Genomic DNA, 20,774 nt, shown 5'->3' on the forward strand with positions numbered 1-20,774 from the left:
TTATCGGGTGCAACTTGTTAATGTTTAGCAAAGATATATGCACAGAATTTGGAAAGTGCCACAATAAAATTCTTCGTCGTCGTTTAACCATAAACAAGTAAGTGGACGTGTCTTATAAGCATCTATAAAACTCCTTATGGAGCAGCAATCAATCAGCATTCGTTCACTACGAAAATCCCCATGTAAATGAGATATTTAGCTGGGTATTTTAGATACGAGGCTAAATTTGTGCTACTGGACTCCCACAACATTTAAATGCTGATAGCAAACTGGTTCAGTGAACAAAATGCTCTGTTAGTTTTCGATAATAAATCACGTGGCACTCACGGCATTCAAGGCAAATGTTTTCGAATGTTTTTCTTTCGAGCACACGCGCCCTTGGATCTTTCAATTAGTTTATGAATAATTAGCAAAATTAAAACCCTAAATCGTGCCTAGTCGGGATTAGCATTTTATAGAATAGCTGGGAAAATGCCAGCTATCCAATTACAATCATTACTCAATTAATTATCAGCATTTCATGATCTCTCAGGCGAATCGATCGCAGGGTACAAAAGTTATAGCTATACATTCCATTTGTATGTGTAAATTTATTTAAAGCACTAGATCAATTATTGCTTGCAATGGTTTGAAGAATAATGCCATTAAATATGGGTAACATAATATAGATTTAGACTAATTTATTTGGTGTTTCGCTTTCATTTGTGCTCAGCTCTGAGATTGTGTGATACGCGCTAAAAAGTGCACTAAAATTGTTGACTTTGGTACCGGTTTCCAACTGGATGAGCATTCTACTAGCACTGGGCGGCGTTCTGCTGCTTCTTCTTCAGCACACAGTCAATGGCCTGGACGACTTCCAGAAAGATATCGTCGACGTCACGCTCGGCATTGATCTGTGATTAAAATGGAACAGTAAGAGTTGATAATTATATGGGGGACTTTTTCATATTGAGTGTGGCACTAACCGTCAGGGTCTTGGGCTCGTAACATTCCAGGATAGCATTGGTGTTCTGCCTGAAGGTCAGGAGGCGAGCCCTAATGGTCTTCTCGTTGTCATCGTCCCGTTTCACCGACGAAGCAGCGGCACGAGCCATGATGCGCTGCACCATCGTGTCCTCGGAGCACTCGAAGTACAGCGCCAGATCGGCGGGAGCAACGCGCAGCTCGAACTCAATGCCCTGGTTCTTCTCACGCGGATATCCATCGATGAGGAATCCCTTCGAGCTGCCCCTGGCCCGCGAGATGGCGTCGTTCAGCAGGGACAGCACCTCGTCGTTGGACACCAGGCCACCGCTGGCCATGACCGCCTGCAGCTGACGACCCTTGTCCGATCCAGAAGCCACCTGCAACATGGAGGAATATTAGAAATCTTTGAAATACAAGTAAAGCAATCAACTAATATATATAATTATCCCAATCAATTGAAGTTCAAAGCTTCTTTGAATGCGACGTTAAATACGCGATAAATGCGAAACTGTAATTATCTCAATAGTTTAATTACGCATCGCCATGTTTGGGGTAATAACAAATGGGGCAATGAATGTGCCGATCCAAATATAATCATTTTCCAGAATCGCAATACACCCTTGCCATCTGCAAGCGGCAGATAGCACCGACTATTCCAGTATTTCCGCCCAAATTACCTCATTGCGCAGCAAATCGCCGCTGCTCAGATGTGTGAATCCGTATTTTTCCACGATTTTGGCGCACTGAGTGCCCTTGCCGCACCCGGGTCCGCCCAAGATCCAGATGATGGGGATTTCAGCCTGTAAGGACAAGATGTGGGTTAGCGGGCACACAACACCGAGGCATAGAAACATCTAAAATTAGCTGGTTTAGTGGTAACACGTACGCAAGCTTAGTTGGATTAAGATGCGTGGATGGGGTTTCAAAAGAGGTCTTTAGGGGTTTCATATTCTCGGATCTAAAAGAAACGCTTGTTTTTTGGTGAAGCGGCGGCCACAGACAGATAACATGCCATACTAGCAATCCTAGAAGTAGGATATAGTGCCCATTGATTTGGATCCCATCCAGATGGGCTACTTACAGCGGCTCGTGCCCTACGGAGCTCCTCAGCTTTGAGCTTCTCCTCGGCCTCCTTCTTCATAACCTTTTGGTGACACATAAATAACTACACAATCGAGACAGTTGGTGAGGATGGTTAGATATCTCCGACTTATAGTGTTATTGAACTACATCCGAGATGTATTTCGCTTTGGTTAATACGCGTATGTACTTGTATGTAGTCATTAGTAGTTTTGGGCACTTTGCCAGCACAAAATACATTGTGTTCTTACTACAGAAATGGGAACTTATATGTAGGTTATAAATATTACATTGGCCCCTTGACACTGATCTTGAACGGCAACCACTGCGTCACACATATCATTTTAGTTTCGAATAATTTGTGGCAATTTGGGGCAATTGGCACCTCTACTCCATTCACACAAATGGTATTGATAATGGCTCGATCTCATCAACAAAAATCTAGATTAGCGTAAACAATGGCATCGCTCCCGTTGGCGGCCCGTGACCATATAGATATAGCGTGTGTGCAGATCTGCTTTTGATATAGTATTTTGTTTTTTTGAAGGCCCCCGCCGATTTTCGCCTGTTCCGCATTGTCGCACCCGTCGAAAAATAGGGTAAAAAAAATGAAAATAGAATCTAGAAAATGAATGAATTCGAAGTCAAAAATATTCGAAGACAGCATGATAATGCGCAGGTTGTTTGCTGGCACCTATAGATTTTCTTGATTTTCCACAGAGCATAAACTCGGTGCTTTTCATTTTCATAGACGTTGTTTTTCACCGACTTTTCGTATGGCACATTTCCACGCATTTATATTGTTGCGTGTGAGAATTTATGATTTTCAAGCTCATTTACGTAATTTCTCTTCATATGTATATAGATGGTGTGGTTCAGTGACTTTTCAATGTCATTTCCAAGGATTCCCCGTGGTTAATAATTCAGAACTAACCTTTACATGCTGATTTAACAAGTGTTGAGGTTCCCAACTACCTAAATGTAAATATAGACAGTATTCTGTTGAAGTGGAACAAGAAAACTATCCAGCTAACTCACGTGGATTTTTGTGAAACTCGGCTTATGATTGAGATATAGATTTCATTGCATATATCTCTGATTCATATTTATATTGTTTAATAACTTTGATTGCAAAACTAACCTTAATTATAGCCAGCACTTCACACATGCTTTGCGTTCAAACGGAACTAAAAAACTATCCAGCAAACTAAGAGGAATTTTTATGGAACCCGCCTCTTGATCGTTCATATGGGTTTTTTTGTATATTTTTTGCTTTGTTTTGACAATTTAATAATGCGACGCGACTAAGACTGAAAACCGGCATGACTGTCTAGTTCGAGTAGCGCCAATAAACACATTTAAACTGCTTTTTGGCGACGAGGCGATAATGAATCAAGACCCGCCAGAAATTCCTGTGTGCCGAACAACTGGTCATAAATATATTCAAATCGGGATTTTGACGTCAAAATTCGTTCGAGCTTGGAATGTGAAATTTCGGTTTCCATTTTTGTTTGTCTCTTTCGGATGCTAATTTGTTTTTTTTTTTGTGTTCTGGCAGGGAATTTCACAGATTCGTAATCGTTGGCATTAGGAGAGGCTCTATTTATACCAGAGCAGTAAACATGGAACAGCTGACCGACCGGAGACTCCACACATTCTCATCCCCCATTCTCGGCCCGAAAAGCTGAGTAAGCTTGTGGGACCCCCAAAGTTTCTTGATTGCATCGCGGCGGGCTGCGAGGTCAAGTGCAATGCAAGTGGCTCAAGGTCGATGGCTGATGACTCTGAATCCCCAATCCCCAATTCCCAGTTTCAAGCCATGGCTTCACTTTCGCAGTTGGAGTGCAAGGCCAATTTAAATGAAAGTGAAACATTTTGGGGTGTGTGGGTTACAAACAAATAAAAATAAATTGGGCATTAGGCACAAACGAAAACACAAATCACAGCGCCCGCACTGAAAACACTCACCATGATGATGATGATGATGTATACTAGATATACACGTCGCTGCTGCGGGCCTTTGGCTGAAGAAATCGCGAGATATTCGGTGGTTTGGTAGCCGGATGCCTTACTAGCCTTCCTAGCCTTGGTAGCCTTCCCTTAGCGCCACTTGGTCGGTCGATTCTCGCCCAGATTCCTGACTGCTCCGCTCGACGATTTGCCACCCACCCTTTGTGATGCGTGAGTTGAGAGTGACTGAGTGATTCCGATTCGTTTCGATTCGATCCAATCCGATTCGGCTAACGGTTTCACTGCGCATAGACACGCGAGCTTTGCTCCAAAGCTTTTCGACTACCAGTGCTTTTGTTTTGGCCGTTCCGCCTGTAACCCGAACGTTTCATTTCAAATTTTGAGTACAATATCATAGGTCATAACATATCATTAAATACGAAGTTCTGATTAATGCAATCTCCAGGAATACTAAGTGGTTACCGTGGTCCTTATATTCTCTTCTGGCATTGGTTCTGTATATGAGCTAATTTTGATCCTTTCTTATATGTAATGTATTCAATGCTCTAGCGTGCTATTTCCACTCGTGGCTGACGCTGCACGATCTTATCCATATTTAACTTGATTTCCTGAAACATGGCGTCCGGCTCTTGGGTAGCATCGATTTTCAAAGTGGCCTGCGAGTATTTTTTCAAAACCGCTTTAGAGCTTTCTATGTACATTGGTAGACTTGGACGTGCAGTGGGACTAGATGAGCTGCGTGTACTTCCGGCTTCCTGGTCCAAATCCAGCGCAATAATTAATTGCGGCGTCCCAAATCCATTCTCCAATATTTCAGCCTCCTTCAAATCGGCGGGGTATCTGAAAAGAGGTATCTTTGTGATTATTGTGTTTAAATAATGGCTGCTTGACTTACCCATCAATGACGAAGCCCTTGAGTGCACCACGATGGCTCATCAATTGTTTTTCAATCAAGGGTACAATCTGTGGCAAGGGAATCGGAGATCCTGCTGATACGAGTTCTGCGAAGCTGTTGCCAGCACTGCTTTTCGATGCTATCTGCATTTAGTAGTTATAAGCCATTATCCTTAAAAATGTCAAATCTTTTAATACCTCCGATTCGATCAATGCGACGGGGTCGATATGCTTGAAACCATATTGCTTCTCAATTTTCTGCGCCTGAGTTCCTTTGCCGCTGCCCGGACCGCCCATTATCCACACCATAGGAGCCTCCTGTAACATATATGCATTAGATTTATACAGTAGGGTATTATGAGCAGTCTACCATAGCTGAACACAAATATTTCCAAAAAAAACAATGCCTGAATATTGAAATAAAATAAAATTCTTTCGTCCAGAATTTGGATATTTTGACAAGTTTTGCTTGTTCTTTTAGTTATTTTCATGCCTGCATTCTTTATAAACAATGCCTGGTAAATAAAATAAACTTTTCGAGCTTTTAAAATACTAACACGTACAATTTATTGAGGTGGCATATCCGCATATCCGTATGGTCAATCATCAACTAATAAAGTACAGAAAGGCCTGTATCTGCTTGGATTCGCTTACGGATATGACGAGTAGTGGTGCGGTGTGAAGATTTTGATGTTTAATCTTGGCGATTTCGTCGTGGGTGGGAAACGCCGCCTGTGTTGGAAGTATGATTACATTAACGTTGGGCGTTTTGGGCGCACTTTTTTTGAAACCCTGGTTGTGCAGATGAAGATCAAAGATTATTTTTAGGGCAGAGGGAGTATCCAATTCTTCTTTGGTATAATCTTGGCTTTTAAGTTGTACCATTTCGAACTTCTCAAAGATTTCTTCGAATTTGGCATAGGTAAATTCGCATTTTAGTTGATCCACGAAACTGCGACCCGGTGTGGAAAACTTTTCTTTTTTACTCGCAGGTTCTTTCATTGGTCTTTCGTCAGCCATCCGTTTTCGTTGTCCGAATTGCAGATCAATGGGCTCTACCACGACATCAAGGGTCTCTGTCTTTTGAGATGTTATGCGTTCTTTCATATCTTCCATACGCTTTTCTGCGATATGGTAAAATGGTGAATTTTTAATTTGATCAGGTACTGGATGATCTCCCACTTTTTCGTTTAGCAGAGCCCAAATACAATCTGCACTTGTAACTTCTTGTGGAATTTCCTGAGGCGGCACATGTTTAACGACTATATAGCCAGATCGGGATAAAGCCGAGTAAACTAGGTAGTTTGAGTACCTTTCGCTTTCCAACTCCCCCAGAAGCAACACATAAGCTTGCTCGATTGAAACTACCAAACCGCAGTATTCCAGTTGCAAACGTCCCTGAAAGGTAGGTTCTATATATATGGTTTGAGTTTAAAATGCGATTTTATATCTTACAACTTCTAGTAGTAACATTGCCTCATAGTACTCCAAGTAGAGCTTTCCCTGCTCACTGTACCCGAAATTTTCGAATTTACCATCTTTGCGTATGACTTCGGCCACTTGTTGCTCCTCGTTCCAAATGGCAAGGGCCCTTCCTCCAAGTCTTTCTATCCGCGGCACTGACAATTGAGCTCGCAAATATTCTAAAATGTAATCAGCATTTACTTATATCTATAGATTTTTTATATTTATAACCGATTCTAACCGTGTGCTCGCTTAAGCTCCTCAAGTTCCGATGCAGTTCCCTCATTTTGGGTGCGTTTTAAACCTCCACTCGGAGGTTCGAACTCAGTGTGACGATGAGCAATGAGCTTCTGGGCACTGGAATTATTTGATTTAAAGCTTAGGTGACGAGATTTCAGTCAGAAACTACCTTAAATAGCTATTTCTTGGATGAATTTCCACAAATTCCGATTCTAGTGTTTTGGTGTCCATGTCAGTGTGACCAAAGCTGGGTCGTTTAAATATACCATCATCCTAACAATTTGTAAGCTGTTACCGATGAATCGATACTTTTGGCGGGCAGTCATCGTATTTGAATTTTTGACGTTAAGAATCATAATTTTTAGACAACTCCCAAAGTACAATTAATATACAAGCATTCTCTATTTATAAATCTTTATTCTTTGTATAATTGTAGTTTTGTTAGTTTCGCATAACATACGCTTAACATTTCATGCCCTCTCATGCAATGGAGCTTGTCGAAATCTCGAACTCGTTTTTAATTGATGTCGTATAACATTTTACACCTTGAAAATACACTTATTGGTAGATTTATGAACATTTAATACACCACATTGTTGCTTTTAACTCTTATGCTGTTAACATTTCCTCATCGACTCGACAATTCGACAATTTCAACTTCACGTATATTGCAGGATATTTCTAGTTGGCTTTCTTTGTTTCTTCGGTTTCTGTCTACACCGCAAATGTTTTTTAAACTCTGAACTGCGAAACGACGACCCCTGCTGTTTCTGTTTCAGCTGTTGTAAAAACTTAAATACAAAAATTATACACTATAACTAACCGTACATTGTATATTGTTTATCATTATGTATATGTACCTATAACTGATTTATATGTATGCGTCGTGTATTGTATAAACAGTTTCTCCATAGTATTGGTTGCTCCTTTAATTTGTCCTTTGTTAATGCCCTCGAATTGTTAACATTGTTCACCACATTTGTATTATACATATGCATACATATAACCGTAAATGCTTTAGTTATTATCATCTACATATATGCATAGATATATTTCTGTTTCGAATGCGTAACGCTTTAAGGTAATATTTTATCTGCCTGCTGATAGGTCGTTTCATTATCTATCCCCCCCGAACCACTGCACCACACACATAGTAAGTGGAAATAAAAGGTGCTTCAGGTAAAAGTAGGGAAAACTTAAGAATACTCTCCCCCTTGACATGCATATCTACACTTATGTACAGGACAAAAAGGACCGCTTAGACTATGGCCACGTTGGTGGTCACGGAAGTGGCATTCGGTTTGCCCGACTTCACCAGGCACGACTGCGAGTTGTTGCCCATGCTGGAGCCATCCAGGCTGTCCAGGTCCAAAGCCGTGTCTATCATCGTGTTGTCGTGCAGCATCCGCAGTCGCTCCGCCGACTTCCCCTGCTCTGCTCCATCGCCCAGGGACTTTCTCTTCACATGACACGATGCACTAACCGGATCATCCAGGTCGAGATCGTCGCACAGCAGAGTGGAGGAGAGCACATTGTTGGCCTGCTCCCTCTGCTCCAGCTGCTTGCGCTCATCAATGATGTTGGAGTACACATGCACGGTGGAATCGGCTGGATCCGTATCATTGTCCACTGGCAGCACATTGCTGTACATGTTCTCTGTTTTTCCGGTGATGGCAGCAGCCAATAGAGCGGCGCCCGCTGAGGGTTTCCCGGAACTGCTTGCCGCTTCACCTCTGACATGGTTATCGGCCAACGAGGAGTTGACCAGTGCCGCCTCGAAATCCTCATCGAAGAGATTGCTATAGCTACCGCTGCGGTTGCGCATTTCCCTTGCCTTATTGGAGGCTATGGCCGCCACGGCAGCGACCACTTCGGGACTGCCCACGACCACAACATCGGGATCATCCAACTCATCTTCGCTGCTGGCGGTGGCCAACTGATTCTCATAGCTAACAGTGCCGCCATTGGAAATCTGGCGCTGTTTGTGATGACGATGGCGGTACTGACGCGCCTGGGTGGCCGTTTGATGGGTATAAGCCGGAATGTCCATTTGGGCCAGCGGTATCTCGTTGTCCACCAACTGAGCTAGACTATTGGAATTACCTGGAAACGATACGAGAAGAAAGGGGAAAAACGGGCGCAACGAAGGGTCGTGATTAGTAATTGGTATTTAATTTGATTCTTTTGTATGTTTAATTAATGCATGTATATAATTGGAATGCTCAATACAACAAATTTGCCAACTAATTTAAAATTCGAATTTCAATTTGGAGCATTTGTATCTAGTATCTAGTGGTTTTGTTGCTCTTTTGCTAGTGGTCGTTGATGGTTTGTTTAGGTTCGGTTTCGTTTAGCTGTGGGAAAATAAAACTATTTAAATATGCAAATATGCAATTACGCAAATAATCATAAATGCTGAAAAGGGCGGCAAATTAAAATCGTAATTCAATCAAATGGGGTTTTCTGTGCCAAATCGAACAAATACACGTGTAATTGCCAACTGAATGGGACTTGATCGGGAGGAACTGCTTCGGAATTGGGAGGAAATTAACTTAATTCGAAACTCATCAGTTGGATAAGCTCCTAAACCAATAAACAACAATGATAACTGAAAATTGAATGACAAACGCCGTAGAGTATGCGCAAATAAAGACGAAAACTGGACGCTAATTAATGGATAATGGATTCAGTGGTTAAGTCGGTGCCAATTGAACAATTTAAAGCATGCTTTCAAAATGTTTGGAGTGCAATTAGTAGCTGTAGGTGTACACAACTGTAGCTTGCCAATAAATTACTGCTAAATACCATATTAAACTTTGACTTTTGGTTTGTGTTCGATGGGTGTTTCTTTTTGCATGGTGGCGCCTTTGGGTTTATGGTGGAAACGAATCGGCATGAGCAACATAATAGAATATCAAACAAATATTATGTAATTCAGCTATTTCGCACTGGCGATTTAAGCGGCAGAAAAATAAACTCAAATATATATGGTTATGTATGCGGTGTAGCTAATTTCAAACGAAACTCTAAAGCTTTGATTAAATTTCGGTAATCGGTTATTATTATTAGTATTATTATTATTATTTTGGTACATACAACAATCAAATGTTTTTGCATTAGGAGAGAACTCACCCAATTAAGGCTTAAAATGCATTTTTACTCTAGTCTTAAGCGGCCCTCGACAACTTTCGCTCAATTGCAGTTTTTGTTTGGGTTATTACGGTTTGGTTAGTTTCACAAAATAGTTACAGACACAAATTTGTAAGTATTTAGTTTTATGTTTTTTTTGGTTTTTTTTTCATCCCAGAGTCAAGTTGAAAGATACAGAAAGAGTTTGACATTAGTGTGCGATAAATCAAGAGGAGGGTTATAGCTTTTTGGTGGATGTGTGCGCGCTTTAGCCGGTCAAAACCAAAATGAGGGAACCTAAGGACTAAGGATAATCGAAAATGTAGAGGAGCGGAAAATCTGAAGCCTTCATTTCGTGTCTATGGTATGTCTGTGTGCGTGATTCGGGGTTCACATTTATGGTTCCAATAACATTTCAGGATCGTAAGTAGGTCTCACGATCTTCCTGAAAGGGTGCGATACGCTTCAACATCGGGATTAGTACTTATAGATAGTCATAGATCTGCTTGCGATCCATTTTAAACATACGCTAGATACACTTTATTGCCCAACATTTAACCATACATATGTGTATATATAAGTATATATATATAAATTTACGTTTTCATCAGTTAACACTCGCTTTCAAATATATATATATAATATATATAACTAGCTACAACTTCAATCATCTGGCTAATGCGTATTACACTTGCAATTTAATTATAAAAGGAACCCATAATATTGTTAATGCTCAAGATTTAAAGCCTTGTAGGCGGCATTCGAGCCGCAATTATTTTCTTTAAGCTGGCTTACAAGTAAATATACCTAATACGCTTTACGATTTTCACCTCCACAAAAGTCCAGCAATCGAGTGCCCGAAAAATGTTTGTCTTTCAACTATTACAACTAGGTATAAATATTTGCAATTTCAATTTTCCATTCAATTTCGATTTCAGTTTCAACGCATTGTTCGGTATTTTGTTTATTGCTAATTATTTGCAGCAGTCACTTGGCAATGTTCCAATATTCAAGATTAAGACATATTCGATATTTGATATTCAATTCGTTTGCAACAATTTTACGTATTCCACTATTAGTTTTAAAATGCCACTCCCACTCTCTTAACACTGATACATAGTTTATCAAATTCCTTATTGAATTCCATGTTTAGTTTACGTTTACAATTAATTTTAAATTTTCATTGTAAAAATGAAAAAAGTCCTAACAAAATGTTGCTTCGATAAATGGCAGTTATTTTGGCTCATTAAGTTTTTGGTTTTTGGTTTCGGTTTCTTTTGTTTGTTTTGCTAATTTACCATGTCACTAATTGCAAGTTCAAGTGTTCGACTGAAACCTTCCAAATTAATCGAGAATTCAACTCAAGGCCCAAGTGACTGCGATCATTTACAAAAATCTCACGAGGTTCCCAACAAAAAGCTAAATCATTAAGCACTTTACCAGGCGAACTGAGACAAACATGCTTGGCTGGGGATGTTGGTTTACTGGTTTACTGGTTCTTTGGATCTTTGGTTTTCTGGTTAGTAGGTTGTTTGGTTGTTGGGTTGCTTGGTTAGTTGGTTAGATGGTTAGTTGGTTAGTTGGTGTCTTCACTATTGGAGGTGGCGGCGCTGGGACGTAGACCAAGGTGGATACATACATACACGGGTGGCATTTTGCGGCCCCTGGCGCCGAATCACCCCCTATTGCAAACGCATCTTGCAGCAGGAGGGATCCGACGCACCTAGCCTGGGAAGCAGGTGCTATATAAACGCAAAAGTTTCTATGAACCAAGTTTGTTTCGGGGGGAAGTGGAACTGGGGGGAAGTCTACGGCAGGGTTGGTGGTTTCAAACATTAAACACAAATCAAATACAAGTTCGACTTCTACAAAAGGGTGCAAACACAAATTCAGATTCAGATACGAATGCGAATGCGGATTTCAGGCTGCAAAAGGGTAGCAGTTACAGTTACATTTGCACTAACAACTATGCGCATCCTGGAAGCCAAGTGAGTCTCACAAATGTGCCACAATCAGACTGTGATAGATTCCCTCAGAGTTCAAATCAAGGCTGCAAACTTTAAATTTATTCGCTCCGTTGGCTTGGCTCGAACTTTCAACATTCGGTTAAGCAAAATATTTACTTGCCAATCGAAATCAAAGAATTCAGTTTGATAAATGGTAAACATCCGAACGGGGTTAGCTGGTGAAATAGGGCACCTTTTAAGCAAAATTAGAGCATTATCTGGTTTTAAACTTAAACTAGCAGTTTATTTCGAATCTTGTTCTGTAAATAAGCAAGCTTTCTCTTTATGATTAGTTTCTTAAATAAAATCCATATCAGTTTTAAGTGCATGCAGCGCGAATTCGAAATAAACCCGAACCGTTTCAACATAGTTCGGTCAACAGATGGCTTGCAGCCTCGATTAAAATATATGTACATTGCAAACTATTCAAAAACTTAGTCAAAGCCTAGTCAAGCCCTTAGATTAAATCCTAAATGAAGTCCTAGTTAAGCCATAATCGAAAAGCTGCTCTCGAGTCTAAAGCTAAACGGAGAAGCCCCAACGAAGAAGTGGGGCACATTCCGGCAAGTGGACCCGGTTTGGCGCCTTAGCAAAAGCGTGGAAGCATTAGGAATCGGGCTGGCCAGGGCCCGGCCTTATGTACAGCGCCCAACAACCGATCGAGGAGGATGACCAGGAGACGGACCAGCCCACCGATGGGGTGGACATGACCGTGGCCCAGGGCGACGGGTGCGTACTATGACGAGTCACTGCCCGCCGCATCCTCGATGATCGAGTTGAGATCGATGTTGAACGAATACTCGTAGAGATTGGAGTAGCGGTCGCGCTCCTTCCACGGCGACCGGTGATTCATATAAAGATTTCGTTTACTAACACGAAAGATCTGGCTGTCCTTGATCGACTGATCGTCATCGCAGGGTTCACCGCCACCGCCAAAGTCGCACTCGCGAATCGTCAGCCGATTGGTCGGCGACTTCAGTTCGAACATCACCTCCTGGTGCTTGTACGGTTTCCTCATCGGCAGCGGCTGATAGCCGGCGATATTAACCTTCTGCGAGTCCACCGACATGGTCGATTGGCGGCGCATTCCGCGCGCCGCCTTCGGGAACGGATAGTTCCGCATCAGATTGGAGTCGGTGCTGCGTTGCGGCGAATAGTATTTGAAGTCCGTGGGCGCCGGCGCTTGTGGCGCCGTGGTGTGTATGGTGGTCAGGGTGCTGTTGCTGGCGGAGATCGCTCCGCTGGCCTGCAGCTGCAGCGTCGACGGGCGTCGTGGCGCCAGCGGCGGTGGGGCCGTGGCCAACGACACGGACACCGAAGTGGGTGCGGTGGTGGTGGTGGAGGAGGAGGAACCACCCGTACCAGTGACGGTGCCGGTGGCGGTACCGGCATTAGTGCCGCTGGCGCCGGATGCCACCGCCGCCGCCGCTGCTGCCACCGTGCCAATGGCTGTGGTCTGCTGGGCGTGAACGTGGTGATGCAGCAGCGGGAGCGGCGAGTGGCGGACATCGTCGTACGACGGTGTCAGCGGCAGGTGCAGCGATCGCTTGAGGTTCAGCCGGTAGGAGGAGGACGTGGCCGGCGAGCGCAGGAGCGAGGGCGAATTGGGACCAGGTCCTGGGCCGCCTTCGTGTTGCTGCAACTCGGCGGCCACCAAGTGCTGCTTCAGTTGCTTGTGTTTGTGTTTGCTGGCCTTGAACTGCTGCTGGGCACTGGCCGGCAGCAGGGTTTGCAGGGAGCAGCGCTGCTGGTGATGTTTGCGGGACTTACCGTTTTGGACCAGGTCGTAACTGGGCGGCGGATGGTCGAAGCCGTTGCCATGGCCATTCCCATGGCCATTGATGGCCCCTCCGTTGCCCTCCAGTGTCGACGAGGAGGGATTGGACTGGTTATCGTGGTCGTATTCGTATTCGTGGTGTGATTGTGTCGATTGTGGTGTATGATTCGAGTAGTAGTAGTTGTAGTAGGTAGGTAGTAGTAGTAGATTACCAAAAAGAACATTGCATAGAACACAAAAAGAAAAAAAATTTGAATTACAGATCGTCAAAATGATGTGCACAAAAGAGTTCATCGTACGATAGTTTTGATTTGATTTGATTTAAATTGATTTGATTTGATATATATATATATAAATATATAAAGGAGATCAAGCAAGCAGTGTGCTCAGACATTTAGATATTTTTAGATTTCAGTGGTGAAAGGGTGCGCTTGGGTTGGCTCAATGTGGTTGGCTCAACTGTGTTGGCCGCTTACCTCGTCGTAGAATCGGGGCTTCAGCTCCGCCCCACCAATGCTGATCCCGCCGCCGGCTCCACCGATGCCACCACCCACACCGCCCATCATGGGCTGCGAGGTGGTGACCATGTGCGAGGCACTCAGCACATCGCTCAGTGCGTGCCGCGGACTCGACTGGTGCTGCATCTGCTGGATGAACTCGTCGGTGGCGATGCCGCGTCTGCCAGGTAATCCAATTAGCTTCAGTTGCTCTACCTACTGCCTACTGACTACTGGCTGATGGCCACTTACCTATCGATCAGCGAGGGCGTCATGGGTCCGCACAGGATGTGGCAGCAGTTCAGGCAGATGTTCCCCCGCGAATAGGGATTCTGGGTGCGGGGACCGCCTTTGGAGGAGAAGGATCCCTTGAGCTGTTGAAAAGATCACATATTACTCATTTTTAAGTATACCAAAAGTACGAAAACTTAGATACACAATTCAGTGTAAAATCACAATGTTAAACAGTAGATAATTTTAAACATTTTCTAGGAAAGAATTTAAATTATCTTTCTAAGGAATTTGTGCACTGTAAAAGAGATTCTGAGCTCATAATTTTGATTCTTATGCCAAATTGAATGGAAAATATAAGACCAAAATACATGACTCTTATATATAATATATGTATATATGCTTTTGTATACTTACATCCTCGTTGGTTGTCTGATCGCTAGTCGTCAGATAGGTATGGAAGCCGGCCAGGCCGATCACCGACCATATCGAGAAGAAGCAAATGAACACAACAATCACAGTGAAGGGCGCCGCCTTGATTACATTAAACACCTCGTGCTCCTTCTTCATCACTGCGGGTTGCGGGGATGTAAACAAATCATAATTCATATGCTATATGGCTATGGATTTGCCAGGGTACTCACATAAAACTAAATGCGTCACAGAGCACGAGAATATAAATACAGCTAAAAATGCCAATGAGACTAGAAACAAGTAAAAGAACCGATAATTCCGCTTGCCCACGCAGTTTCCCACCTGCAAAAAGATGGGAAATGGGTTATAAACACACTACAGGCGTAATAAAGTTGCTAAGATATCTGCTACAAGGCCCCCGAAAAACATAATAAGGTTAATTGCATTTTCACGAGATGTGTGGCATTACCAAAATTACGACCGAGAAATGCCTTAATTTCCAGCACCCGTCCTCCTCCGCCGTCCTGGTCACCAAGCAACCCTTTTTGGAGCCGCGAACAGTGAACCAAATCCCCAAAGGGCTCGAGTCGACCTTCAAGCCGTCAGATGCGATTGTGTCGGTACTTTCTCTCCTCCGGGGGCTTAAATTACGCCGGAGCCCCAGTAAACGAAGTGGGGCGATGGCAAAGCCCTGACAGCAACACTAACTGGGAGAGACTTTGAAATCAAGTAGACCGCGTTATTTACACCCTTTCATTGAGCTCTCCACTTATACTCATTTAATAAGTAAGTACAGAAATAGTTGCCTTTTTACATATTTATCTAATATAAATGAGATTTTCTTTAATAGCAATTATAGTATATCAAAGCTTGTCAGAAGTCCTCGGAAAAGTGGAAAAGTGACAGCCTAAGTCGCAACGATTGCTCAACTTAGTGTAAATATTTAATGACTTAACTGACCTTCCCCAAGCTAAATGGCTTGCAGGTCACAATAAATTGATTGTGAATTGTGAAAGCTAAAATCAAGGTGAACGGAATTTTCAAACCCACATCATCGTGGGAAATTAAATATGAAGACAAAGCAATCAATTAAGGAAGCAAACAGTAAATGGGTTATCTTCTTGAGGCTTTAAAATGCCAGTGGTGGGCAAACAAAGCACTCAATTAGTGAAAATGAATATTTAAAAAGCCGAGGAGTATTGGAAACCAGAGTTGAAAGTGAAGTACTTGCATCCGTAAGGGTATGTGCGATGATTCCAGTCTCCAGGGTATGTGGCGCGCCCATCCCAAAAAGTATGCTACACCCCCAAAAAAACAGAACCACAGAAATATGAGTGTGGCTACTTAAGTTAGTGTGTGCGAGAGTGTGTGTGTGTTTGTGCAAGTGTGGTTTGTTTGCTTGGTCCTGTCCAAACACACACACACAGATACAGACACTCATACAGTCAAAGAGGGAGCCACATCTTGTTGCATCAGCGCGTGGCTGGCGGGTATAAAAAAAAAGCGGAGAAGCAAAGGATTCGGAGGCAGTCCGTCCGAGTGCGCTTTTTTTTTTTAGACATGACGTGCGCTTGGCTGAAATTATTTTTGCTAAAAAATTAGCAACCTCAGCGGTTGCCGTTGGAATTGGGTTAAAGTCAGCGACGACGAGAGGCTGTTGGTTTTGTGGCCCACTTTTCGCCAGTGCCTCTAATGCGGCTCTCGGCTCAATGTCAGTTGGCCGAAATGGGGGCCAGGACGAAATGATGGGGAACGGGTGCTTTGGGGACAGGGTTCGCTGGGAAGTGATTAAAAATGCGCCACCGCTAACGAGGTGCCGGGTGTCCTTGTCAAGGACCCACTCGGCAAACGACTACCATCAGCAGCAGCGGCAGCATCACCCATCACCCACCATTACCAGCAATGCCACCAGAACCACTAGCACCACTAGCATCACTGGAATCACTACTCACCCAGGGACAGTGGTGATCGAAGCGGTCCACGCAGTTGTCGCACAGGCTGCAGTGCGAGGCCCTCGGCGGCCGGAAGATCTTGCAGGTGAAGCAGTATTTCAGCTTGACCGTTTGTCCTTTGACCAGGACCTCCTTGGTCCTCGGCGGCGGTCGATATGTGGGACTGTTCAGCGAGTTTGGCACCTCTACTCATCACAATTTCGGGTTATCCACACACGTACATATTCCAGGATTTATCCAGAGCGACGCAGAGGAAATGCAGCATCAGCATCAGCAACATCGACGTTGTTGACATGCAAGTGAAAAAAGTGAGAAAAGTGGGAAAAAAAGATTGGGGGAAAGGGCAAAAGTTTTCTCATTTTAAATATTTTATACAAAGGCAACAACAGCAACTCATTAGTGCAAAGGCAACGCAGCGTTCGCTTTGATGATTTTTATACGGAACATATATATTTTCCCATTTTTTTTGTTTTTTTTTTAGCGCTTCTTTCATTCTATGTCATGCCACGCTCATTACTTTTTACGTTCCTCCCATTTGCTCTCGCACACACACTCACTCACACACAAGCTTAATGAAGTGAAAACAAATATATACGCAAGTGTTCTCTGTGGGTGTGTGTGTTTGAGTGGGCGAGTGCTTGGCAAGGAGGGGGCGTGGCAGATGGAGAAGCAGAATATTCAGGCAACAGGCAACGACCTTGGCCACGTTTCCTTTTGGATGGACGCGAGGACTTCGACTGAGCACCAACGATTGCGATTGCTATTGCTGTCGCGAGACTACGGGGCGGATGAGTAACGTACCAATTTGCTTTTCAATATAGGCGGCCTCGTCGTTGGAGGCTCGCGGTATGACGCCCGGATCCGTGAAGGTTGTGCGCAGCAAGGAGCTCATCGTGAAGAAGTAGAGTACCGCTCCCACAATCGGAATGGCCGGATTTATGCTGTCCGCCAGAAAGGGACAGCTGAAAAGATGAAGGACGCGGAACAGGGAAATGTATCATTAATCTAACGATGTTTCCGTCATTATGGTTTGTGTGGCAACATCTTGATTCGACCAGATTGTTTCAGCAAATGGAGTAATAAATATGGCATGGCAATAAAATGAACTAGGTAAACTTGGCGATTATCTTGGCTTACGATATCTAATGACTATATAATATATTCACATTATTGATAAATTACACTATAATTAAGTAATATCTTTGCAGGGTTTAATAGAGAAACGTTCTTGTTAAAAAAAGAGTCAAGGTAGCAATTCAGCGCTTTAAAATGCCTTAAATCTCTCTGATTGAACAAAGCATAGCTAGAAAGGTTTTCAAAACTACTGAGCCTTGGATTCTGTCCTCTTCGGAAAGCACCCATTGGAATTTGATTCCCTGAATCTCCGACTTCGCCGGCATCCTGTTCATGCAGTGCATCCAAACGCCAGAAAGCAGGCAACGCTTGCCATTGCAGCCATCTTAGTGCAGCATTTGGTGGGCGACGACGACGAGTGGCATGCCCTGCTCAAAAATGCATGCAAATGCATCCCCGGTGATTTGGCAATGCCCCAAATGTGTGGCAAGGCCCGAACAAATATGGCCCCAAATTGGGGGCGGACTATCCCTCCCAGCGGGAATAGCTACGATGCGAACGATGTGAAGGATGTGAAGGATGTGAAGGATGCGAAGGACGACTAGCAGCTGGGGGATAGGACTATGTTCGGCTCGGCATTGTTACTTAATGCCCGATGCGTGCCAACGATTTGTGAATGGCAAAAGTCGCCGCATTCACCAACCACTCGCAGGAGCAACTTTCACTCGCCATCAATTCACAAAGGACCCGAGTGTGCTCAGTGACAATTAAGTGTGACGAGTCCCAGATGGACGCGGATGTAGTTTGCCTCATTTTGGGAACAGTCAGCATAACCAACCGAAAATAGTTAAGTACATTTGTCATGACAACGCCGATTTCGCCACCACCCTTCCCACCTTCCCCCGGGCCATGAAAGTGAGGCTTAAATGGGAATGCATTCAAAAAATGCTTTTCTCGCATTCAACTGGCAAATCGCTGACAATGCCATAGAAAATAAAATAGAAAATGGGAAATGGGGAAATGCGAAATACGAAGGAGGGCCCCTCTCATGCATTGTGTGCTACCTTTTAGCGATTTGCATTGCCGGGGAGCGTCGAACGAAACACAATTTGAGTTTGGCCCACACATCCCCAGGCTGCCTACATGCAGAAAAAACTAATATACGAGTATATATTTTGGATCCTTCTATCTATGACTGCAATCAAATTTTTGGGTCCATTTAATTTTGGGACAGGCAAATTTGTACGCACAAATTAGAGCCAGAGGCGCTTTGCGTTTTTGTAAATGTTTTGTCTCGGTTTAATTCTATTTGCTTCCATTATAGAGAAAATAAACTATAAATGGTAAGGCAAAGAAAATCCACAAAGATTTTACTTGTAGTTCAAACAATCTAAATTGTATTGTTGGTTACTAAAATGTATTTATTTATTAAAAGCTAACTTAAAGTTTAAAACTATAAGGTTCTTAGCTAGGAGCACTAGCAGCTAAGGCCTTTCGCTCGTTGGTTACTAATATAAAAGTCAATGTTCGTTTAAAAATAAATAATTTTATAAGAATAACTCGATTCCATTTTGTGAAAATGTCTAGTCTAGTCTATTCCTTAGCTTTATCCTGTGAGTTTCATAAATTTAAAGTTACAAAACTTAAAGCTTTCCTTATGAATTAAATGGAAATTTCAGTTGAATTCCATTTTGGATTGATATTTTCTTTAATATCCCATTAACAATTAATTTTGGTGGGATATTTCCCCATTTTTTCGCGTGCATTCGTAGGACATGTGCGAGTATCTGCAGGAATATCTATGGGAGCACTCAAAGGCATTGCAGATATTGTAATGCCCATCCATACTGGGGCGCCTTCCACTCGACTGTGCGCTAATGTAAAGCAAGCAATGAAAGTAAAATCGCGCTGCAGCCGCTTTTCAGCGGCGAATAAATTTGGAGCGCATAAATGGAGGAGCTGGAGGTGGAGCTGGATATGTAGGAGGTGCACACGAGTATTTGGATCCTAGGCATGGGAATTGCAATTTCTTTTGTGGGAAACACAGCACCTCCGTACATGTAATTCCTTTCTGCGTTGCTGAAATGATTTCGTGCAGAACATGTTGAGCATAATTTCGACTAATCGCACTGTCAGTGGCGAATGGGTTGCAACTTAAACGTTGCCTTCTATTTATATTTGCACTACGTGTCGTATGCGTTATTTTGGCCAAACTACGAAAAAATAAGGGTGGATGCGCCCATGTGAAACGAAATTGAATCTAGTTAAACGTGGGTTTTCCAGATGCTCATGCCGTTTAGATATTTATTTGGTTGCTATACCGGCCAAATCGATTGGACGTTTGAATTATTATTGGAGCAACGTGATAGTTGAGACCGAATACAATATTCCTGGAAATTTATTGTTTGCCTTAGTTCTCTGTGCTGTCCCACATAAGAAAACCGTTCAGAAATATATAAATGTATCACAAAGAAGAAAGTCTTAGTTGACCATTTTTACTTCTTACCAATTTAAATCACAAAAGCAGCTTAAATTCGAGGGTACGCAGTGGTCGGTTTTTCCGTGACTAAATGAAATATTAATAATTTACAAACTTTAATTTACGACCATTAAAAACCACCAACAGAGTTTAATAGCGGAAAAGTTTAGCAACCGGAAATGGAAATGCGACCCGGATGAACGAGTCTGAAATGAAAATTCAGTTTGCAACTAAACCCAGGGAACGTGGATAATTTTCCTGTGGTTTGCCAGTGGGTCGGTAGCAGTAGCCTGAACATATCTGAATGCCGGACAAGCATCGGATTGACAAATCAAAAGCTGAAACTATTTACCCACCCTTTTTATGCGGATACACACGGATACCCGTAATTCAACGGATTCATCCCGGACAGAGACATCTAGCTGAAAAAGCAGTAGTAGCAGCAGCAGCTTGGATGCCGATGTCCTTTGCCAGTCGAAGCATAACGCATACGCCACGTTGCACAGCGATAATTACATGCCATTGGATACGGAGACGGACAGCAGAGGGCACAGGGCAGAGGGCAGACAACAGTCGGGAATGAGAAACCGGATGAGAAAC

At 43.1% G+C, this 20,774-nt stretch overlaps 4 protein-coding genes across 12 annotated transcripts in view; all 4 read right to left on the reverse strand.

Moving 5' to 3' along the window:
- Positions 1-649: 649 nt before the first annotated feature.
- Positions 650-4,507, reverse strand: LOC122615546 (adenylate kinase isoenzyme 1). 2 transcript variants are annotated; one of them, XM_043790505.1, is made up of 5 exons: positions 4,015-4,507; positions 2,048-2,131; positions 1,644-1,766; positions 966-1,343; positions 650-893 (listed from the first exon to the last, which is right to left on the reverse strand). In XM_043790505.1, the coding sequence occupies exons 1-5, from the start codon at positions 4,015-4,017 to the stop codon at positions 795-797; spliced, it is 687 nt and encodes a 228-aa protein (XP_043646440.1). In that variant the 5' UTR covers positions 4,018-4,507; the 3' UTR covers positions 650-794. The 2 variants fall into 2 exon arrangements, with proteins under 2 accessions (XP_043646440.1, XP_043646441.1); XM_043790506.1 differs by lacking the exon at positions 2,048-2,131.
- Positions 4,508-4,562: 55 nt separating this feature from the next.
- On the reverse strand, positions 4,563-5,402 carry LOC122617476 (adenylate kinase isoenzyme 1-like). The gene is made up of 4 exons (XM_043793347.1): positions 5,282-5,402; positions 5,110-5,229; positions 4,913-5,055; positions 4,563-4,857 (listed from the first exon to the last, which is right to left on the reverse strand). Exons 1-4 carry the CDS (start codon positions 5,282-5,284, stop codon positions 4,563-4,565), a joined length of 561 nt encoding a protein of 186 aa, XP_043649282.1. The 5' UTR covers positions 5,285-5,402.
- LOC122615545 (tRNA-splicing endonuclease subunit Sen54) lies at positions 5,296-6,861 on the reverse strand. Of its 2 annotated transcripts, XM_043790503.1 has the most exons (5): positions 6,785-6,861; positions 6,617-6,732; positions 6,367-6,554; positions 5,475-6,309; positions 5,296-5,411 (listed from the first exon to the last, which is right to left on the reverse strand). In XM_043790503.1, exons 1-4 carry the CDS (start codon positions 6,844-6,846, stop codon positions 5,518-5,520), a joined length of 1,158 nt encoding a protein of 385 aa, XP_043646438.1. In that variant the 5' UTR covers positions 6,847-6,861; the 3' UTR covers positions 5,296-5,411; positions 5,475-5,517. The 2 variants fall into 2 exon arrangements, with proteins under 2 accessions (XP_043646438.1, XP_043646439.1); XM_043790504.1 differs by lacking the exon at positions 5,296-5,411 and having other exon boundaries at positions 6,261-6,323.
- Positions 6,862-7,012: 151 nt separating this feature from the next.
- Positions 7,013-20,774, reverse strand: part of LOC122615552 (palmitoyltransferase app) — a 61,383-nt gene continuing 47,621 nt past the window's right edge. For 5 of the 7 annotated variants that reach the window (XM_043790519.1, XM_043790516.1, XM_043790518.1 and 2 more), the window contains 7 exons: positions 17,423-17,583; positions 16,622-16,806; positions 14,900-15,011; positions 14,673-14,827; positions 14,277-14,398; positions 14,004-14,205; positions 9,766-13,635 (listed from right to left, as the gene is read on the reverse strand). In XM_043790519.1, coding sequence (XP_043646454.1) covers positions 12,487-13,635; positions 14,004-14,205; positions 14,277-14,398; positions 14,673-14,827; positions 14,900-15,011; positions 16,622-16,806; positions 17,423-17,583 — 2,086 coding nt within the window. In that variant the 3' untranslated portion in view covers positions 9,766-12,486. Of the gene's footprint in view, positions 8,719-9,765; positions 13,636-14,003; positions 14,206-14,276; positions 14,399-14,672; positions 14,828-14,899; positions 15,012-16,621; positions 16,807-17,422; positions 17,584-20,774 lie in introns of those variants that run through there. The other 2 variants (XM_043790521.1, XM_043790522.1) reach the window with 2 other exon arrangements.

Source organism: Drosophila teissieri, chromosome 3L (genome assembly GCF_016746235.2).
Source record: "Drosophila teissieri strain GT53w chromosome 3L, Prin_Dtei_1.1, whole genome shotgun sequence".
Taxonomy (NCBI): Eukaryota; Metazoa; Arthropoda; class Insecta; order Diptera; family Drosophilidae; genus Drosophila; species Drosophila teissieri.

Coding starts and splice junctions, on each gene's coding strand:
- LOC122615546 (XM_043790505.1), bottom strand. Junction 1,767..2,047: donor TCCGTAGGGCACGAGCCGCT/GTAAGTAGCCCA, acceptor TTGTCCTTACAG/GCTGAAATCCCCATCATCTG. Junction 1,344..1,643: donor GCGATTTGCTGCGCAATGAG/GTAATTTGGGCG, acceptor TCCATGTTGCAG/GTGGCTTCTGGATCGGACAA.
- LOC122617476 (XM_043793347.1), bottom strand. Junction 5,056..5,109: donor TCGCATTGATCGAATCGGAG/GTATTAAAAGAT, acceptor TACTAAATGCAG/ATAGCATCGAAAAGCAGTGC. Junction 4,858..4,912: donor AAGGGCTTCGTCATTGATGG/GTAAGTCAAGCA, acceptor ACCTCTTTTCAG/ATACCCCGCCGATTTGAAGG.
- LOC122615545 (XM_043790503.1), bottom strand. CDS start 6,846: ATGGACACCAAAACACTAGAATCGGAATTTGTGGAAATTCATCCAAGA. Junction 6,733..6,784: donor CCAAGAAATAGCTATTTAAG/GTAGTTTCTGAC, acceptor AAATAATTCCAG/TGCCCAGAAGCTCATTGCTC. Junction 6,310..6,366: donor CAATGTTACTACTAGAAGTT/GTAAGATATAAA, acceptor CCTACCTTTCAG/GGACGTTTGCAACTGGAATA.